At 38.4% G+C, this 22,276-nt stretch overlaps 1 protein-coding gene and 1 non-coding gene across 2 annotated transcripts in view; both read right to left on the bottom strand.

The window, feature by feature from the left end:
- The window catches only part of PAPPA2 (pappalysin 2), a 293,756-nt gene that overhangs the window by 162,683 nt on the left and 108,797 nt on the right, over positions 1-22,276 (bottom strand). The window contains exon 4 of the mRNA XM_036117179.2: positions 21,330-21,475. Within this exon, the coding sequence (XP_035973072.2) occupies positions 21,330-21,475 (146 nt within the window). The remainder of the gene's footprint in view (positions 1-21,329; positions 21,476-22,276) is intronic.
- Positions 8,106-8,212, bottom strand: LOC118551680 (U6 spliceosomal RNA). The gene has a single exon (XR_004925191.1). It is a non-coding gene; the product is annotated as a U6 spliceosomal RNA (small nuclear RNA).

Below are 22,276 nucleotides of genomic sequence, written 5' to 3'. Positions count from 1 at the left end.
TAGCAAGTGGTGGCCACACGTGGACTGACAGGGAAGCACAAATACAGTCTTAGAAGACCTTTCAGCCTTGATTATAAGGGACAAGCTAAAACAATAAGACAGGGTTGTTGCGTGGTCTAGGGGATGGTGCAGGGGAAGAAAAAAGAGAAAAGTTGCTGATTAAAAGATGAAATCTCAGTAGCAGAGAGCCAAAGTCCCAAGGTGATGCTGCATTCCCAAGTTCCAGCTGGCTTTTCCCAGCTTTAGTACAAGACCGCCAGAGTGGCATATAGTAAAGAGAATGATTCCCAAAGCTACTACTATTTAGAAAGAAAAAAAACAACAAAAACACAGGCAATTTGAGGAAAGGACACAAGTTGAAATGACTTTAAAACAGCTCTGTAAAATTTTTAGGGCCGAATGTTATATGGCCATAAAACAAGGAGGTTGAGGGCTGGTCTGCAGGTGCCTACATAATTACTTCCAGTTACTGGCTAAAATACACTCCTCCAAACACACTTTCCACAATGAAGGGACAAAGCTATCAAAGTATGCACAGAGGTTCAAGGAAGGAACACTTTGGGGCAGGGCACGGGAAGAAAGTGCAGAGGTAGATGGAAAGACAAAGGGAGAGAAAGAAATGGAGAAAGTTTAAAAAAAAAAAAAAGAAGAGGTCACAAGAGCTAGAAAAAGAAGCAAGCTTTTAACAAAACCAGCCCAGAATCCATTCATCTCCAAATTTTGTATTGGCTTCTTAGTTTTACAGCCTGTGGTCTCATAGAAGGAAGTCCTTGTTCTGGACAAGACTGAACCAAGACAAGAATGCCGAGAGGGTAAAGAGTTTACAGTATGATGTCATTTTCTGTCTTCTTTTATAGTCTCTCAGCCACTCCTATTGTCAAGTGTCAAGCACTCAGGGCTCTCCAGCCACCTCCACATCATGGGAGAAAAGTAATCCGATTAATAAAAGCTGGAAGATGTTATTACTGAGGCATCAGAGACAGTATGTTAATCCCTTCTTGCTTGTGGATGAGGGTAGTGCTACACACACACACACACACACACACACACACACACACATACTCATAGCAGAATTTTAGGCACCACAAAGTATTAATGGGAAAGATATTTTAAAAATTCATTTATTAACTCAGCATTTTTTGAACATCTATTCTATGTCAGGCACTGTTCTGGGCTCCAAGGATTCAATGATTACTAGGTCATGTTTTAAAAGAGGAGATCTTTGGGGCACCTGGGTGGCTTAGTTGGTTAAGCATCCAACTCTTCCTTTTAGCTCAGGTCATGATCTCAGGGTCATAAGATCGAGCCCCACATTGGGCTCTGCTCTGAGAGTGGAGCCTACTTGGGATTCTCTCTCTCCCTCTCCCTGTGCCACTTCTCCCCCTACCCCCTGCTCACATGCTGTCTCTCTCTCTAAAAAAAATAAGAATTTATAAATAAATGAAAGAGATCTTTCAAGTCATCACCTAAAAGGTGATTATTTATTCCCCCTATTTACAAGTGCATGAACCTACCTTTGGAGCACCCCAGTTTGAGGGTATGAAATTCACATCCTAGGGCAATTTTGTCTAAAGTTTTCAATATCCCAGAGTGCTGCCTGTGTTCAAAACCCCAAGAGACCCAGAATAACCCCATTTGCTAAATGTCACTTTCTGACAAATAATTTATAATAGCAGCTAGTGGGTAATTCTCAGTCTTCATCTTGTTCATCGTGTAGCTTGTCTGATGAATGCTTCTATAATTCCTCATATTTACATGTGCTCTCCAGTTTATATATCTCATTCACTCCTTATTTCCTGGGAGAATCATCCTGCTTTGGCATAGTAAAGGGAAGAACAGTGGACTGAGGACGAAATCTGTTTCACTCTAGTCCAGCCATCTAATGACTACTTGTACCAGAGTGCTCCTGGTTACCTACAGTAGATTCTTCCACCTATTCCACTCTGGAGTCTGAACCTGCACTCCACAGAAACAATCTGGCTGTGATTACCAAAGACTTCCCACGTGTCAAATCCATGGCTATTTCTCAGCACTTGCTGCCTTATCAACCTTGTGCATCCATGTGTCACAATTGATAAAACACCCTAATATCAACGTCCAACAGTTTGGTTGGAAGGAAGCTGGGGTTTGCCCTGGGGGACTCCTACAAAAGTTCTGGTTGGGGGAGAGATATTTTACCTCTGAGCAAATTTTGCTGCTCTTACCTTCCCCTGCCCCCTATAGTACTATTACTTTGCCTTTCCCCAGATATCTGCCACAACTACATCACCCTCTCTCCTCCCATCCACTGAGTCCCAAAGGAGCCAATATCTTTCCCGGGGATGAAAAATCTCCAGGTTGAAGGTAAGGTGGTAGGCTGAGGGCATAGCCAGGAAGGTTAACCACAGACATGTGGTATTTGGGGCTTCTACTACTTTTGCTGCTACTACTAATGAAGCTAATATTTATTGAGGCCCTACTATGTGCTAGGTTCTCTTCCTTGTGCTTATTATCCCCATTTTATATATGGGAAAATAAGGCTCAGAGAGGAGATTTGCTCAAGATTCCATTTGTTCTTATCCAAGAAGCCCTAATCCACTCTATCATTCAAAGACTTTTTTTTCCTACAACGGTCACATTATCTGGACCACTTGAAGACCTATATGTTTAAACCCCCATTATGAGCCAGGTTCAAGTTCCCTCCCACACAGTTCTTGGGTCCCCTGGACATTGGTGCATGTTGCTAGCAATCCAATCAGGATCTCCGAGTGTTCTTTGGCAGTACAGACATTCCCAAGAACAATTAGGAAGCTGATTGGCCCAGAAAACTCTGAAGTGTCTAACTTCTGTGCCCGAGAGTGACAGACTCGACTCTCTAACCTAGCCAAAATGACTTGTACTGATTTCATCTCTCTGCAGCAGCTGCATTTGTGGGCCACTGGGGACTTTCTCAAGATTCTCTCTCTTTAGGTTTCTGTATACCCCTGAATCCTGCTCCTCCTCCTGCTTCTGTGAAAGTCCCTGCATAGTCAGATTGCAGAGATCCCAAACTCAACATATCCAAACCAAACTAGCTCTGCATTCGCTCTCCTTTTCCTGTATTTTCTACCTTGGCATCATTATCCATTCAGTCAATCAAATAGGTCCATTTTTTCCCATCTACTTATTTATGTGAACAAACTTCTCAACACTCAGAGCTACAGAAGAAAAAAAAAAACAATATAACTGGTGCTAAATCCTGTTTCAATGCAGCAATAATTACATTCATCCACAGAGACAAGAACTAATTTGGGGAAGAAAAGCCACACTTATCTCATTAAAATATGCATTCCTCATTTTGTTTACTAGTTATTAATCAACATTTTAAAAGAGTGTTTTGATCAATTTTGGACAAGCAATCATTTGAAAAGATAACTCATAGAGAATAAATCTCTTAACACTTTATAACTTATGATCAGTATCAATGTTAATATCCTGGTGTTGATATTGTACTATTGTTTTGCTGATGTTACCATTGGAAGACAATAGGTAAAGGGTATGTAGAATTTTTATGTACTATCTCTTAGAACTACATGTGGATATACAATTATCTCAAAATAAAAAGTTTAATTAAAAAATTATCACAAAAGAGTTGTTTTACTTAAAATAGGTCTTTGGCAGAGGAATAGATGACTAAAGATGTTAAAAAAATATGCATATGTTACATTAGTATAAAGTTCTACAGGAGAAATGAAATGGAAACACAAATTCAAACAGAAAAAGGTGCAATGAATAATTTCCCAATGTTAAAAAAAAAGTGCATGGCCATGAATTTGTGAATGATGGTGATTATGAAACCATTATGTTACTGAAGTTTCATTTAGGAGAATAGATTTAAAATTTATCTTTAATTGTCGATAATTTAAAATAATACGGCAGGAATTACATTCTTTGCCGCTATTTTAGATGTTGCTCTTAGAATGTATGAAGGGGTTCAGAGTTTTTCAAAAGTGTTTTAGGGGTTACAAGAGAGCAAAAATAAGTTTGAAAAGCACTGCACTAGCCATTCCAAGTACATTCCACTTCTAAGCATGCCCAGGTTTTTAACAGCCTGAACCTTGGCATCTATCAGTTCTTTCGCTCTGGAATGCTGTCTCATTGTCTGCCAAGCCAACTCCTGCTTATCTTTCAACTCTCCTCTCCAGCCTCTGCCCCTGTGGGAATTCTTCCCTGATGTTTTGAGCACAATTGGGCACTTTCTCTTCATGTTCCTACCTACCTCATAGGCAGTATCATCACATAGCAGTGGAAGTGTCTATCTGCATGTCTGCCTCGCAGTTATTTTGTACAGACCTTTAGGGTGATCTCATTTTATTATTGTATCTCCATTACTGCCAAAAACAGATTCAACCACTTTTCTTTGAATGAATGATTATGAGCATGGTATTGATAGCTTAGGACAAGGCTAGTTTACCACAAATTTGAGCTTCTGCCTTTAAAGATATATTTTCAGTTTAAGTGCTGTGTACTAAGGCTAAAGATGTTCAAATTACTGAACATCAGAGCTCAAGGGGAACTCATTCAATCATTTACTTATAAAAAAAATTCTATCCTGCATTACCATAGTATTAAAAGTACAAAGTCGTGCTAAAAGTCAGGAATGGTGTGGAGAGAAAAGCACAACCAGGAATGACATCAGTCTTTCCATGTACTGACTTAAGCCATTGGTGGTCAGAAATTGGATTCAATCTTCCAACCTTGAGGCTGGTGTACTTATCTGCTGGGTCACTCAGACCCTCAAAATGCAGGGGTTCTTGAAGGTTGACACAAATAGATAATCTTAAGCTGGAGTCTTAAAAAGACTCTATTTAGAAAATGCTAAATGTCTTCTGTCATGTGATGCCAGTTGTCTGTACTACCCTATACCTGATTTAAGTCAATATGGTTCCTTTGTTCTGTCACAGCTATGACTGAACAGGAAGAAATAAAGAAGAACATGAGCAATTTCATATTGAGCCCGATCTTTCAGCTGTTCAGTCTAGTCTTCTGCTTTTGAAAAGCACATTAAGGAACATGTTATCGTAGTACAGTTATTCCTAAGAGGTTTAAGAGTAAAATATAAATATACCTAGCCTCTTTTGCAATTCATTATGAGTCAGTGACTCATGAGATAATTTAAACATTTCTTGAAACCATTTACATTTAATACCTTCACTCATTTAGGGGCGCCTGGGTGGCTCAGATGGTTAAGCATCTGCCTTCGGCTCAGGTCATGATCCCAGGGTCCTGGGATCAAGCCCCGCGTCTGGCTCCTGGCTCGGCGGGGAGCCTGCTTCTCCCTCGCCCTCTGCCTCTCCCCTGCTCATGCTCTCACTCTCTCTCTGTATCTCTCTGTCTCAAATGAATAAATAAAATCTTTAAAAAAAAAAAAATACCTTCACTCATTTATTCATTTATCCCTTCATTGAGTATTTGCAGAATACCTACTAGATGTGGAATACTCTGCTTATGCGTAAAGGTCACAGTCCTTATTCTGATTTCACTAGTTTTTACACACACTCATGTATATGTGTGTGTGTGTGTATGTCTTGCAGTTCTATACAATTTTATCACATGTATTCCTTTGTGTAACTATCACCACAATCAAGATATTGAGCTGTTCCATCACCATTAAGATCTCTTTCTTGCACACACTCATGTATATGTGTGTGTGTATGTCTTGCAATTCTATACAATTTTATCACATGTATTCCTTTGTGTAACTATCGCCACAATCAAGATATTGAGCTGTTCCATCACCATTAAGATCTCTTTCTTGCTATCCTTCATATCACACCCATACCTCCCCTCACACTCCAATCCTGACCCCTGGCAACCACTCGCTTGTTCTTTATCTGTAATTACCTCATTTTGAGACTACTACATAGAATTTTGAGAATACTACATAAACCATACAGCATATAACTTGTGAGATTGTTTTCATTCAGCATAATACCCTTGAGATCCATCAAAGTTGTTGTACGCATTCATAGTTTGTTTCTTTTTAGTTCTGGGTAGTATTCCATTGTGTGGATGTAGCACAGTTTGGTCAAGTGGCTAGCATGGAAGGATACTTCTGTCATTTCCAGTTATTAGGCTCTTACAAATAAAGCTGCTATGAAAACTGATGTACAGGTTTTTGAATGGACCTATGTTTTGATTTCTTGGGGATAAACATCTAAGGGTCCAGCTGCTGGATCATCAGGTAAGCGTAGGCTTAGTTTTATAAGAAATTGCCAAAGTATTCTCCAGAGTGGTTGTGCTATTTTACTTTCCCAACAACAATGTGTGAGAGATCTGGTTTCTCTGCCTCCCTACTGGCATTTACTATTGTCACTTTTTTTTTATTCTAGCTCTTCTAAAAAGTGTGTTACAATACCTCATGGTCATTTTAATTTGCATTTCCCCAATGGCTAATGATACTGAACATCTTTTCATGTGTGTATTTTCTTTGGTAAGATGTCTTTTCATGTCTTTGCCCATTTTCTAACTGGAATATTTGTCTTACTATTGAATTTTAAAATTCTTTATATACTCCAGATACAGATCCTTTATGAGCTATGTGGTATGCAAATATTTTCTCCAGGTCTGTCATTTCTTTATTCATCTTAACAAAGTGTTTCTCAGAGAAAATGTTTTAAATTTTGATTAAGTCCAGTTTGTCGGTTTTTCTTTTTATGGACCATGCTATGGGTGTCATATATAAGCACTCTTCATCTAGCCCTGCCCTTAAGATTTTCTCTTATGTTTTCTTTTAAAAATTCTATAGGTTTACTTTGGGGGGGGTGTGTTTCTTTTTTTAACTTAAATTCAATTAATTAACATATAATGTATTACTAGTTTCAGAGGTAGAGTTCAGTGATTCATCAGTCTTATATGACACCCAGTGCTCATTACATCATGTGCCCTCCTTAATGTCCATCACCCAGTTACCCCATTCCCCCACCCCCATCCCCTCCAGCAACTCTCAGTTTGTTTCCTATTATTAAGAGTCTCTTGGGGCGCCTGGGTGGCTCAGTTGGTTAAGCGACTGCCTTCGGCTCAGGTCATGATCCTGGAGTCCCTGGATCGAGTCCCACATTGGGCTCCCTGCTCGGCAGGGAGTCTGCTTCTCCCTCTGACCCTCCTCCCTCTCATGCTCTCTCTCTATCATTCTCTCTCTCTCTCAATAAATAAATAAAAATCTTTAAAAAAAAAAAAAAAAAAAGAGTCTCTTATGGTTCATCTCCTTCTCCGATTTCGTCTTGTTTTATTTTTCCTGGGTTTGTTTCTTTTAGTAATCAGCCTCATGTTGTATGTATTGTTCTTCAATGTGCTTGTTGGCGATGTTCTCAGCCTAACACACTCTTTTTATCCATTATATATTCCACAGAATTAGTGTCACTATTTGGGTCACTTCATTCTGCTATCATAATTATGCCCACTTTTGTACACAAATTTTAGCACAGGGGTTGGAATTTGAGGGGAAGAGTGTCAGTTTGAGTCCTTGTTGATTTGAGATGAAGGCATGTTGACTTGACATTGAGCAGATGGCAGGCAGTGCATGCTGACTCAGGCAGGAGGGCGGCTAGACTGTGGATTTGGAACCCACAGGCTGATGGCATTGTGTGTGATGGGGATGTGGCTGGTTTTGCTCCTGGTCATGAATTCCTTTATCTTTTGTTTTTCTGGGAAACTCTATCTCTCCTTCTATCCTGAATGAAACAATTGCTGGATAAAGTATTTCTGGCCGCAGGTTTTTTCCTTTTAGCACTTTGAATATATCATGCCGCTCTCTGCTAAAAAATCCACTGATAGACTTATGGGGTTTCCCTTGTATGTAACTGATTTCCTTTCTCTTGCTGCTTTCAAAATTCTCTCTCTCGACTATGGACTCTGAGAAACAAACTGAGGGTTCTAGAGGGGAGGGGGGTGGGGGGATGGGTTAGCCTGGTGATGGGTATTAAAGAGGGTACGTACTGAATGGAGCACTGGGTGTTATATGCAAACAATGAATCATGGAACGCTACATCAAAAACTAATGATGTAATGTATGGTGATTAACATAACATAATAAAAAAAATTCTCTCTCTCTTTATCACTACTTTTGGCCATCTTATTTATTTTGTAAAAATATGGAATGTTTCACGAATTTGTGTGTCATCTTTGCACAGGGGCCATGCTCATCTTCTCTATATCGTTCCAATTTTAGTATATGTGCTGCTGAAGCAAGCACTAGTTTTGCTTTTTATATTTAAATCTCTGATCTATGTTAATTTTTTTACAAGGTATAAGATTCATATTGAAATTCATTTTCTTTTGTCTATGGATGTCCAATTGCTATAACACCATTTGCTGAAAATACTTATGGTATTAATGTCTATAATATATATAAAAATATTATTCCTCTCATTTCTCATAGTGGTTATATATTCTTTCTTATTTTCATTTCTTGATCAATTTTTCTAAGGGTTTATCAGTTCTTTGCCCCTCCCCCCCCAAATTTAACTCTGTTAATTTATGTTTATTTTCTCTTTTATTTCTTCTCTTGTTTTTATTAATTCCTTCTGTCATCATTTTTTAAATGTAATATGTTATTCTTTGCTGGTTTCTTGAGATGGATACCTAGCTCAGACATTTCCTTTTCTAATGTACAAAACTATAGATCTCACTCTACTTACAGCTTCTTGTATATGCCATAAATTTTGATAGGCCCTATTGTCATAATCATTTCATTTAAAATATGTTCCTATTTTCACTGCAGTTTATTCCTTGAGCCATGAGGTAATTAGAAGTGTATCACATAGTTTCCAAATATTTGGGGATTTCCTAGTTTTTTGTTGTTTTTGTTATTATTGATTTCTACCTTATTTCCAGTGATATGAGAGAGCAAAGACTTTGTGATTGCAACCCTTTGTAATTTACTTTTTGGCCCAGAATTCTCAGTTAATTTTCCATGTACATGAGAACAATGTATATTCTTCGTTGTTCAAGTATACTATATTAATTTTGTTAATTAAGTCATATATTAATTATTTTTCAAATATTCTAGATCTCTACTAGATATTTATTCAGTTATTATTTTCTGAGAAAATTGTTTTTAAAATAAAAACTATGATTGTGGATTTTTCTGTCTTCTTTTTATTTTTATCAAATTTTGCTTTACATATTTTAGGGCATGTTATTGGGTGCATAAAATTTATCATGGTTACATTTTCCAATTGAATTTACTTTTTATCATAAAATATTCCTATTTATCTCTGGCAATATGTACCACCTTAAAGTTTACTTTATCTGATATAAGAAAGCTACACCGACTTTCTTTGGACTAGTATTTTCATTATGTGATGTATATATATATCTTCTGATACTTTTTTTAAAATTTAATTTAATTTTATTATGTTATGTTAGTCACCATACAGTACATCATTAGTTTTTGATGTAGTGTTCCATGATTCACCATTTACATATAACACCCAGTGGTCCATACAATACATGCCCTCCTTAATACCCATCACCGGGCTAACCCATCCCCCCACTCCCCTCCCCTCTAAAACCCTCAGTTTGTTTCTCAGAGTCCATAGTCTCTCATGGTTCATCTCCCCCTCTGATTCCCCACCTTCATTTTTCCCTTCCTTCTCCTAATATCCTCCATGCCATTCCTTATGTTCCACAAATAAATGAAACCATACAATAATTGACTTTCTCTGCTTGACTTATTTCACTTAGCATAATCTCCTCCAGTCCCATCCATGTTGATGTAAAAGTTGGGTATTCATCCTTTCTGATGGCTGAGTAATATTCCATATATATATGGACCACATCTTCTTTATCCATTCATCTGTTGAAGGGCATCTCAGCTCTTCCCACAGTTTGGCTATTGCCTACATAGCTGCTATGAACATTGGGGTGCATATGGCCCTTCTTTTCACTACATCTGTATCTTTGGGGTAAATACCCAGTAGTGCAATTGCTGGGTCATAGGGTAGCTCTATTTTTAAATTTTTGAGGAACCTCCACACTGTTTTCCAAAGTGGCTGTACCAACTTACATTCCCACCAACAGTGTAAGAGGGTTCCCCTTTCTCCACAACCTCTCCAACATTTGTTGTTTCTTTCCCTGTCCATTTTTGCCATTCTAACTGGTGTAAGGTGGTATCTCAATGTGGTTTCGATTTGAATTTCCCTGATGGCTAATGATGATGAATATTTTTTCATGTGTCTGTTAGCCATTTGTATGTCTCCTTTTGAGAAGTGTCTGTTCATGTCTTCTGACCATTTTTTGAGTTGATTATTTGTTTTTTATGGTGTTGAGTTTGAGAAGTTCTCTATAGATCTTGGATACCAATCCTTTGTCTGTAGTGTCATTTACAAATATCTTCTCCCATTCTGTGGGTTGCCTCTTTGTTTTGTTGACTGTTTCCTTTGCTGTGCAGAAGCTTTTTATCTTGATGAAGTCCCAAAAGTTCATTTTTGCTTTTCTTTCACTTGCCTTTGGAGATGTATCTTGAAAGAAGTTGCTGTGGGCGATGTCAAAGAGGTTACTGCCTATGTTCTCCTCTAGGATTTTGATGGATTCTTGTCTCACATTGAGGTCTTTCATCCATTTTGAGTTTATCTTTGTGTATGGTGTTAGGGAATGGTCGAGTTTCATTCTTCGGTATATAGTTGTCCAATTTTCCCAGCACCATTTATTGAAGAGACTGTCTTTTTTCCATATTTTTCCCTGCTTTGTCAAAGATTATTTGACCATAGAGTTGAGGGTCCATATCTAGGCTCTCTATTCTGTTCCATTGGTTTCTATGTCTGTTTTTGTGCCAGTACCATGCTGTCTTAGTGATCACGGCTTTGTAATACAGCTTGAAATCGGGCAATGTGATGCCCCCAGCTTTGTTTTTCTTTTTCAACATTTCCCGGGCGATTTGGGGTCTTTTCTGATTCCATACAAATTTTAGGATTGTTTGTTCCAGCACTTTGAAAAATGTCATTGGGATTTTGATCCGGATGGCGCTGAAGGTATAGATTGCTCTGGGCAGCATAGACATTTTAACAATGTTTATTCTTCCGATCCATGAGCATGGAATGTTTTTCCATCTTTTTGTGTCTTCTTCAATTTCTTTCATGAGTGTTCTGTAGTTCCTAGAGTATAGATCCTTTACCTCTTTGGTTAGGTTTATTCCGAGGTATCTTATGGTTTTTGGTGTTATTGTAAATGGAATCATTTCTCTAGCTTCTCTTCCTACAGTTGCATTGTTAACATCTTCTGATTCTTATACTTTCAGTCTTTTTTGTTCTCATATTTAAGATGTGTCTCTTACAAGCACCATGGTTGGGTTTTGTTTTCGGTCTGACAATTTTTGGCTTTAAAGTGGTATGTTTAGTCCATTTGCATTTAATGTAATTACTAATATGTTAGGTCATAATCAGTATCTTATTTTTTATTTCCATTTGTTCTGTTATTTATTCCTATTTTCTTTCCCTTTGTTGCCTTCACTGGATCATTTCATTTCCTGCTCTGTTAGCTTACAAAAGATCATTTATCATTTAATGATCACCCTAAAGATTACAACATGCATTTTTGACTTATTACTGTCTAAAATTACTAAAATCAGCACTTCTTCTAGATATAGGAAAGGACCTTAAATTCTTTAACTTCATTTACTTTCTTTTCTGTCTTTTGTACAATTGTTGTCATATTTTAATTCTACATATATTTTAAACCAAAAAGACATTATTATTATTACTTTTAATATTTTTATCCTTTCTAGTATCATTCATTTCTTTTTGCATGTCTCTACTTCCCATCTGGAGTCATTTTCTTTCTGCTTGCATAACTTCCTTAGGTATGATTTTACTGCTGATGTTAAATTATTTCGGTTTTTATCTGTCTGAAAAAATTTTTAATTTTTCTTTATTTTTAAAGATATTTTTGCTGAGTATAGTATTCTAAGTTGACAATTATTTTCTTTTTGCATTTAAAAAATGATATTTGTTGGAGAGGAAGGAAAGATGGCAGAGGAGTAAGGGACCCTATTTCAACTGGTCCCCGGAATTGAGCTGGATATATACCAGACCACTCTGAGCACCCATGAAACCAGCCTGAGATGTAAGAAGATCTGGACCTCTACAAGCAGAATATCGCAGGCAGTTGGTTTTGAGGTATGAAGCAGGGAGCTCTGATTCCGTGGGCAGATATCAGAGGATAAACGGCAGTGGGAGGGTGCCTGGCCGTGGTGATCCTACACCGCTGGTGAGCAACACCCTCACACACTGGGGACGGGGCACAGACTTGCAGACCAGTAGCGGTGGGGAAAGGACTTTAGGGCAGCCCCCAGGGCGGAAACCCGGAGCGGCGGGGTCAGGAGGGCGAACTAGGAGCGGCTGGCGGTTTTAGAAGCACAAAGGGCAGAGACGTGCACCGACCTGGAGGCAGGACTGGGGGTGCTGCGGAGGGGTGCACAACCCAGGATGCTGCAGTGCATAGCAGCACAGACAGAAACGGAGACAGTGTGGCCTGGAGAGCTCACTGAAGAACAGACTGCGGTCTCTCTGCTCTGAGGCAGGGGGTTGGAAATAGTCTCTTCTGCTCTGACTCGCAGAAGAGACATGGAAAGCCACCAGGGAAAGCTGCCAGAGAACAAAAGTCCCAAAAACTGATTCCCACTGAGCCCATCCCCCGCCACAGGGGGGCAGGGCAACTCCGCCCAAACAGGGTTGCCTGAGTAACAGCGCGGCAGGCCCCTCCCCCAGAAGACAGGCTAGGAAAACAAGAGGCCAGCAACCCTAAGGTCCCAAGAAAACAGGTGCATCTTGCTTGGGTTCTGGTCAATAATTTGGACTCTATACATTCCCTCAAACACCCATCAACAGAATGACTAGGAGGAGGAACCCCAAAATAGAAAAGACTCAGAGATTATGACTTATGCTGCAGATTTACAAATGGATGCAGATATAACCAAGATGTCAGAGATGGAATTCAGGCTAGCACTTGTGAAGACAATGGCTAGAATGGAGAAATCAATTAATGGCAACACAGAGTCTCTAAGGGCAGAAATGAAAGCTGAATTGGCAGAACTTAAAAATGCTATCAGTGAGATCCAATCTAATCTAGATAATCTAACAGCTAGGGTAAGTGAGGCAGAAGAACGAATAAGTGACCTGGAAGACAATATAATAGATAAAAAGGGAAAAGAGGAGGCCAGGGAAAAACAACTCAGAATCCATGAAAATAGAATCAGAGAAATAAGTGACACCATGAAGCCAAGTTCCAATGTCAGAATTATTGGAATCCCGGAGGGAATGGAGAGAGAAAGAGGACTAGAAGATGTATTTGAGCAAATTGTAGCTGAGAACTTCCCTAATCTGGGGAATGAAACAAACATTCGCATCCTAGAGGCAGAGAGGACCCCTCCCAAGATCAAGGAAAACAGGCCAACACCCCGGCATGTGATAGTAAAACTTGCAAATCTTAGAACCAAGGAAACCATCTTAAGGGCAGTTAGGGGGAAGAGATTCCTTACGTACAGAGGGAGGAACATCAGAATAACATCAGACCTATCCACAGAGACCTGGCAAGCCAGAAAGGCCTGGCAAGACATATTCAGGGTACTAAATGAGAAGAACATGTAGCCAAGAACGCTTTATCCGGCAAGGCTGTCATTTAGAATGGATGGAGAGATGCAGAGCTTCCACAACTGGCAGAAACTGAAAGAATATGTGACCACTAAGCCGGCCCTGCAAGAAATATTAAGGGGGGTTCTATAAAAGGAGGAAGACCCCAAGAGTGATATACAAAAGAAATTTACAGGGGCAATCTATAAAACAACGTCTTCACAGGCAACATGATGACAATTAATTCATATCTTTCAATAATCACTCTCAACGTGAATGGCCTAAATGCTCCCATAAAACGGCACAGGGTTACAGATTGGATAAAAAACAGGACCCATCCATATGCTGCCTACAAGAGACTCATTTTGAACCTAAAGATACATCCAGACTGAAAGTGAAGGGGTGGAGATCCATCTTCCATGCCAGCGGACCTCAAAAGAAAGCTGGGGTAGCAATTCTTCTATCAGACAAATTAGATTTTAAACTAAAGTCTGTAATTAGAGACACAGAAGGACACTATATCATTCTTAAAGGGCCTATCCAACAAGAAGATCTAACAATTGTAAATATCTATGCCCCCAACACAGGAGCAGCCATCTACATAAACCAACTGTTAACCAAAATAGTCATATTGATAACAATACGTTAATTGTAGGAGACCTCAATACTCCACTCTCAGCAATGGACAGATCATCTAAGCAGAAAATCATCAAGGAAACAAGAGCTTTGAATGATACATTGGGCCAGATGGACCTCAGAGATATTTACAGAACATTCCACCCTAAAACAACAGAATACTCATTCTTCTCGAGCATGCATGGAACTTTCTCCAGAATAGACCACATACCGGGTCACAAATCAGGTCTCAACCAATACCAAAAGATTGAGATTATTCCCTGCATATTCTCAGACCACAATGCTTTAAAACTGGAACTCAATCACAAGAAAAAATTTGGCAGAAATTCAAACACTTGGAAGCTAAAGACCACTCTGCTCAAGAATGTTTGGGCCAACCAGGAAATCAAAGAAGAACTTAAACAATTCATGGAAATCAATGAGAACAAAAACACATTGGTCCAAAACCTATGGGATACTGCAAAGGCGGTGCTAAGGGGGAAATACATAGCCATCCAAGCCTCACTCAAAAAAATAGAAAAATCCCGAATTCACCAGCTAACTCTACACCTTAAAGAACTAGAGAAAAAGCAACAAACGATGCCTAAGCCACACATTAGAAGAGAAATAATTAAAATTAGAGCAGAAATCAATGAATTAGAAACCAGAAACACAGTAGACCAGATCAACGAAACTAGAAGTTAGTTCTTTGAAAGAATTAATAAGATCGATAAACCGGGGTGCCTGGGTGGCTCAGTTGGTTAAGCAACTGCCTTCGGCTCAGGTCATGATCCTGGAGTCCCGGGATCGAGTCCTGCATCGGGCTCCCCGCTCAGCGGGGAGTCTGCTTCTTCCTCTGACCCTCCTCCCTCTCATGCTCTCTGTCTCTCATTCTCTCTCAAATAAATAAATAAAATCTTAAAAAAAAAAAAAATTATCCTTCCTTTAAAAAAAAAAAAAAATAATAAGATCGATAAACCACTGGCCAGACTTATCCAAAAGAAAAGAGAAAGGACCCAAATTAATAAAATGATGAATGAAAGGGGAGAGATCACGACTAACACCAAAGAAATAGAAACAATTATTAGAAATTATTATCAACAACTATATGCCAATAAACTGAGCAATCTGGATGAAATGGAGGCCTTCCTGGAAACCTATAAGCTGCCAAGACTGAAACAGGAAGAAATTGACAACCTGAAGAGGCCAATAACCAGTAACGAGATTGAAGCAGTGATCAAAAACCTCCCAAAAAACAAGAGTCCAGGGCCTGATGGATTCCCTGGGGAATTCTACCAAACATTCAAAGAAGAAATAATACCTATTCTACTGAAGTTGTTTCAAAAAATAGAAACAGAAGGAAAACTCCCAAACTCATCCTATGAGGCCAGCATTACTTTAATCCCCAAACCAGGCAAAGACCCCATCAAAAAGGAGAATTTCAGACCGATATCCCTGATGAATATGGATTCCAAAATCCTCAACAAAATCCTAGCTAATAGGATCCAACAATACATTAAAAGGATCATCCACCACGACCAAGTGGGATTTATCCCCAGGATGCAAGGGTGGTTCAACATTCACAAATCAATCAATGTGATAGAACATATTAATAAGAGGAGGGAGAAGAAACATACGGTCCTCTCAATTGATGCAGAAAAAGCATTCAATAAAATACAACATCCTTTCCTGATTAAAACTCTTCAGAGTATAGGGATAGAGGGAACATTCCTCAAGTTCATAAAATCCATCTATGAAAAACCCACAGCGAATATCATCCACAATGGGGAAAAGCTGAGAGCCTTTCCCTTAAGATCAGGAACATGTCGAGGATGCCCACTCTCGCCACTATTGTTCAACATAGTACTAGAAGTCCTAGCAACAGCAATCAGACAACAAAAAGAAATAAAAGGTATTCAAATTGGCAAAGAAGAAGTCAAACTCTCTTTTTTCACAGACGACATGATACTTTATGTGGAAAACCCAAAAGACTCCACCCCCAAATTACTAGAACTCATACAGCAATTCAGTAATGTGGCAGGATACAAAATCAATGCACAGAAATCAGTTGCTTTCTTATACACTAACAACGCAACTGTAGAAAGAGAAATTAGAGAAACGATTCCATTTACAATAGCACCAAAAACCATAAGATACCTCAGAATAAACCTAACCAAAGAGGTAAAGGATCTATACTCTAGGAACTACAGAACACTCATGAAAGAAATTGAAGAAGACACAAAAAGTTGGAAAAATATTCCATGCTCATGGATCGGAAGAATAAACATTGTTAAAATGTCTATGCTACCCAGAGCAATCTATACCTTCAATGCCATCCCGATCAAAATTCCAATGACATTTTTCAAAGTGCTGGAACAAACAATCCTAAAATTTGTATGGAATCAGAAAGGACCCCGAATCGCCAAGGAAATGTTGAAAAAGAAAAACAAAGCTGGGGGCATCACGTTGCCTGATTTCAAGCTATATTACAAAGCTGTGATCACCAAGACAGCATGGTACTGGCAGAAAAACAGACATATAGACCAATGGAACAGAATAGAGAACCCAGATATGGACCCTCAACTCTATGGTCAAATAATCTTTGACAAAGCAGGAAAAAACATGCAATGGAAAAAAGACAGTCTCTTCAATAAATGGTGCTGGGAAAATTGGACAGCCACATGCAGAAGAATGAAACTCGACCATTCTCTAACACCATTCACAAAGATAAACTCAAAGTGGATGAAACACCTCAATGTGAGACAGGAATCCATCAGAATCCTAGAGGAGAACATAGGCAGTAACCTCTTTGACATCGCCCACAGCAACTTCTTTCAAGATACATCTCCAAAAGCTAGTGAAACAAAAGCAAAAATGAACTTTTGGGACTTCATCAAGATAAAAAGCTTCTGCACAGCAAAGGAAACAGTCAACAAAACAAAGAGGCAACCCACAGAATGGGAGAAGATATTTGCAAATGACACTACGGATAAAGGGCTGGTATCCAAGATCTGTAAAGAACTTCTCAAACTCAACACCCAAAAAACAAATAATCAAGTCAAAAAGTGGGCAGAAGATATGAAAAGACACTTCTCTGAAGAAGACATACAAATGGCTAACAGACACATGAAAAAATGTTCATCATCATTAGCCATCAGGGAAATTCAAATCAAAACCACATCACCTTACACCAGTTAGAATGGCAAAAATGGACAGGGAAAGAAACAACAAATGTTGGAGAGGTTGTGGAGAAAGGGGAACCCTCTAACACTGTTGGTGGAAATGCAAGTTGGTACAGCCACTTTGGAAAACAGTGTAGAGGTTCCTCAAAAATTTAAAAATAGAGCTACCCTATGACCCAGCAATTGCACTACTGAGTATTTACCCCAAAGACACAGATGTAGTGAAAAGAAGGGCCATATGCACCCCAATGTTCATAGCAGCTATGTAGGCAATAGCCAAACTGTGGAAAGAGCCGAGATGCCCTTCAACAGATGAATGGATAAAGAAGATGTGGTCCATATATATATGGAATATTACTCAGCCATCAGAAAGGATGAATACCCAACTTTTACATCAACATGGATGGGACTGGAGGAGATTATGCTAAGTGAAATAAGTCAGGCAGAGAGGTCAATTATCATATGGTTTCACTTATTTGTGGAACATAAGGAATAGCATGGAGGACATTAGGAGAAGAAAGGGAAAAATGGAGGGGGGGAATTGGAGGGAGAGATGAACCATGAGAGACTATGGACTCTGAGAAACAAACAGGGTTTTAGAGGGGAGGGGGGAGGGGGGAGGGGGGATTGGTTAGCCCGGTGATGGGTATTAAGGAGGGCACATACTGCATGGAGCACTGGGTGTTATACGAAAACAATGGATCGTGGATCACCACATCAAAAACTAATGATATATTGTATGGTGACTAACATAACATAATAAAATTTTAAAAAATAAAAAATAAAAAATAATAAAAAATGGTATTTGTTGTCTTAAGACTTCCACAGTTTCTGTTGAAAAGTCCTCATATGAATCTCACTGTTTGCCCTTTTAAAGTAATGTACATTTTTTCTCTAGCTACTTTTAAGCATTTTTTTCTTTGTCTTTGGTTGTTAAGCACTTTTGCTATAATGGATCTAGTTGTGATTTTCTTTCTATTTTATCCTTCCTGGGGTTCGTAAAACATTTTGAATCTGTTGTTTCATATCTTCTGTCACTTTACAAGTCTCAGCCATTATCTCCTTGATATTTTTTCTGTCCCAATATCTTTCTCTTCTTCTAGAACTCTAATTTACATTAGAAAATTTTCATCAGGTCTCAAGTGTCTGAAGTTATTTTCTATATTTTTCCAACACTTTTTCTCTATGAGCTTCAATACAAATGTTTTCTATAATTTTCTAGTTCTTTAATTCCCTCCCCTGCTCATAAACTTATCTATTAATTTCCTAAATTCAGTCTGTATTTTTTGTTCTAAAATTTCCACTTAACTCATTATTACAAATTCCAGCTCTCAGAAGATATTCTGCATTTTTAATATATATTTTATAATGTATTAATCATAATTATCTTAAAACCAATATCCTATAACTACAATATCTGGGTAATCTGTGAGTCTGTATTTATTAATGATTCCTTGCTTCTTTGTTTAGCTAAGTTTACCATCAGTTGGCCCTGTTTCTTGACATAACTGATAATTTTTTACTGATTGCTGGACATTGTGCATGATAACTTGTAGAGACAACTGTCTTCCTCCAGAGGAAGGTAGAAAATATTTGATTTTCTTTTGTTAGGCAGTTAAATGTAGGCAAATGACTTTCTTTCATACAGGGATTTAAGAGTGTTTCAGGCTGGATTTCACGCTTTGTGTAATCTGGACTATTTCTGTTTGCTGTCACACACAGGGTGTCTCAGGGCCCCTCCTCCTTCATAGGGCCTCAACTCCAATTTTTTCTTCCCTACATTATGAGACTCCTGAAACCATTGTTTGACTTTTTAATCTCTTAGAAGTTATTTTATACTTGTTTTCTTGGCTGCTGGCCCTGAGAATGCATGGGTTAGTAGTTAGCAAATATCTTAAAAGAAAATAATGAGCAGAATATCAGGCTTTTTTGGGGATTTCTATTTCTATGGGCGTCTTGGATGACTTGGATGGCCTGACCTTTAATTTTTGTCTCCCCAGTAGTGAGACTTCAGCAGACTCTAGGCTGCTCTCTGCTCTGTCTCTATTCCTTTCACTGAGAATTTGGCAATTTCCCTGAATGGAAAAAAAACAACTGAGTTATATATAGAGCTCACTTCAATGCATTTTTCTTCTCACTGGGATTGGGCCCTCAAATCCTTGTTGTTTTAGCTACTGTCTGATGTCTTCAAATAGTTTTTTTTTTCCTGGTATTTTATCCATTTTTATAGTTAAATGAATCTTATCAATGGCCCAGTTCCAATAAAGTTAGAAAACATTCAGTGGTCTGCTCTCAGCCCAGTGATTCTTATCAGGAGGCCAAGACTTGTCTTCATAATGGCCAGGCAGATAGATCATTTCTAAAGGTTTTCAAACAGATTCAGTTCCCAATGATAGACTTGCGACTCATGAAAACCATTGCTGGGTAAACCTTGCTGTCAGGACCCGCTGACATATACACCAAAAATGTTACCATTGGCAAATCAGGTATGCACTAATTTAGGGAAACTTTTCTACAGTGTTGTATGCTCCTCTGCTACCATTGTTTTTGATGAGGATAAGTCAAGACACTCAAACTCACTATTAATTAGATTATTGGAATATGACCTTCTAGCCTACCACAAAGGCTGGAATGACACATTTACTTTCATCTAGAAAGCACCAGTAACTTCACAAATTTCTGATTTCTCATGTACTCTGAGCTCAGAATACAAAATTTAGTGATAAAAGGACTGCAGAGCCCTAAAACTGTATCAGATACTGCAGAGCCAATGTAACCAAGCATGCTAAGCAAAGCATTCAGTTTGGATCACCACATGTTTAATTTTTTTATCGTCACCTCCTTTGCTTGATATATGTAGCCTTTCTAAATGTTGACCTCATTCATTCCAGAGATTTTCATATTCTGGTTTCCTCCTGAACACCAATAATATTTTTTCATCTATTGCTAACCTACTGCTCATCTTCCTTCTTCCCCAATCCATGATACTAGCTGTCCTTTGGAAACTTTCTCATATTTTCTTTAATTATCAATTCAACATGTTCTGGACTCCACTTCACAATGACCCCATTAAACATGGGTTTGACATATATAGCATTATGTGATCTTCCTTCAATTTATTTCTCTCTGCTTCATATTTGATTACTAAGAAGATTCACTTTGCATAATCTTTTTAAAATCATTTATAAAGTGATTTCCAGTCTCTATAATCACTTTCTTTCCAACATGAAGATTCCTCCCAATTATGGTAATTCAGTTTTAAAATAAATTTTGGTAGAATCCTACTCAAGATTCTTTGAAAGTACATTCAAATTATATTGAATAATTACTCTTTAGCCACATTAACTTACTTAATGACTTATTGACTGACCAGGAAGATTTCCTTTACAATAGCAATAACACATTATAAAAGGAATTATCTTTCTTAAGAATGTAGAGGTTCCACTCAGTATTAAGGTGTCACCCTTTTCCTAGGTAAGCAGGCAAGCCCCATCTGCCTAAACTTCCTAGGATTCCCTCAGGAGCCCAATCCTGGATCCATGGATCCTGAGGAGCCATGCATGAAGCCCACAGGTCTTCTGTCACATTGATTACCATAAACCAGGTTTCACAGTCTAGCCATCTTCTTTGCTAATTTCCCCCTTGAGGCTCTCCAAGACATAAAATGGATCTTATTACACATCAGCAACTCAGCAACTTACTTACATCTAGATCATATATTTGTCTAGAACATCCTGAGTATTTGCCACCGTTTGCTCTAATACCTCCTTCTTGTCTATATTGAAACATTTTGACAGAATCTCCCAAAAGCCATTCTCAGCCCAAGGCAGCTAATTCATTGAGCAAATTTAATTTTTTTTCCTTTCTTTTTTCCTCAAACTCATTTCACATAATCATTTGGGGCCTGCTCAATTTTTCTACCATATTTGGTCTTCACTTCACTTACCCAGGTGACTGATGGCTTCTTTGTCCCAAGGCCAGGTGGCAGCACCAGCAAGGTCTTCCCGCACTGAGCTAGCAAAGTAGACATTGAGGAAGTGAGTACTGTTGAGCTGCAGTGCCTCCTTCAGCTCCTTCACACTCATGTATGCCCTGGAGAGCACATAAGAGCACAAATGTCACACCAAAGGATCAGTACATAGAAAGCAGAACCATACCTAATCAGACTGACACTCCCAGCCAGCATTGCCCTTTGGAGGGGCAGAGAGACAGAGACCAGGCTGTCATGAAGATAACAAAAAAGGCACTAGTACACATTTGGGATATTTATTCCAAGATAAATAATATCTTACCTTTTTAGCACTATATTATTTATACGAATGCTCAGTGTTTGACATCATACTCAATTCCCACTCTACATCTAGATTATTTCTTCAAGATAAATCCAATGATACTCCTAATTATTTGCCCTGAGTATTAACCCCAGGTCATGGTGAAGAAGGCCTTCCAACTCTCAGTTCCTGGTTCCTTCTATCACACTGCATGAACATTATTATGATCAGAGGACCAACTGAATCTATTTCAGTATATGCTTGCTTCGGGCATTATTAAAAAAAAAAACAGTGGCCAGGAAACATAAGTAAAAAAGAGGAAAAAATAGATGAGTTATAGGTAGAAGAGGATATCATAAAGTTACTGCAAAGAATGTTAATTGTATATATGTATTCCTTTCTAGTCCCTTAATCCATAGAAACTACTACAACTCCAACTACCTAATGCTACTTACCAAGTATCTTTACTGGTAGCCTTCAATGTACTAGGCAATATCATGTTTGCAGTTATGCACAGAATTAAAGGTCTATTAAAAACATATGCCATATGGCCCATAAAAAAAGGGAAACAGGCATTTTATCTCTTTATAAGCTCATATATAGTCAAAGACTTTCATCTTCC

Source organism: Halichoerus grypus, chromosome 7, assembly GCF_964656455.1.
Source record: "Halichoerus grypus chromosome 7, mHalGry1.hap1.1, whole genome shotgun sequence".
Taxonomy (NCBI): Eukaryota; Metazoa; Chordata; class Mammalia; order Carnivora; family Phocidae; genus Halichoerus; species Halichoerus grypus.
This window is presented reverse-complemented; position numbering and strand designations above follow the sequence as displayed.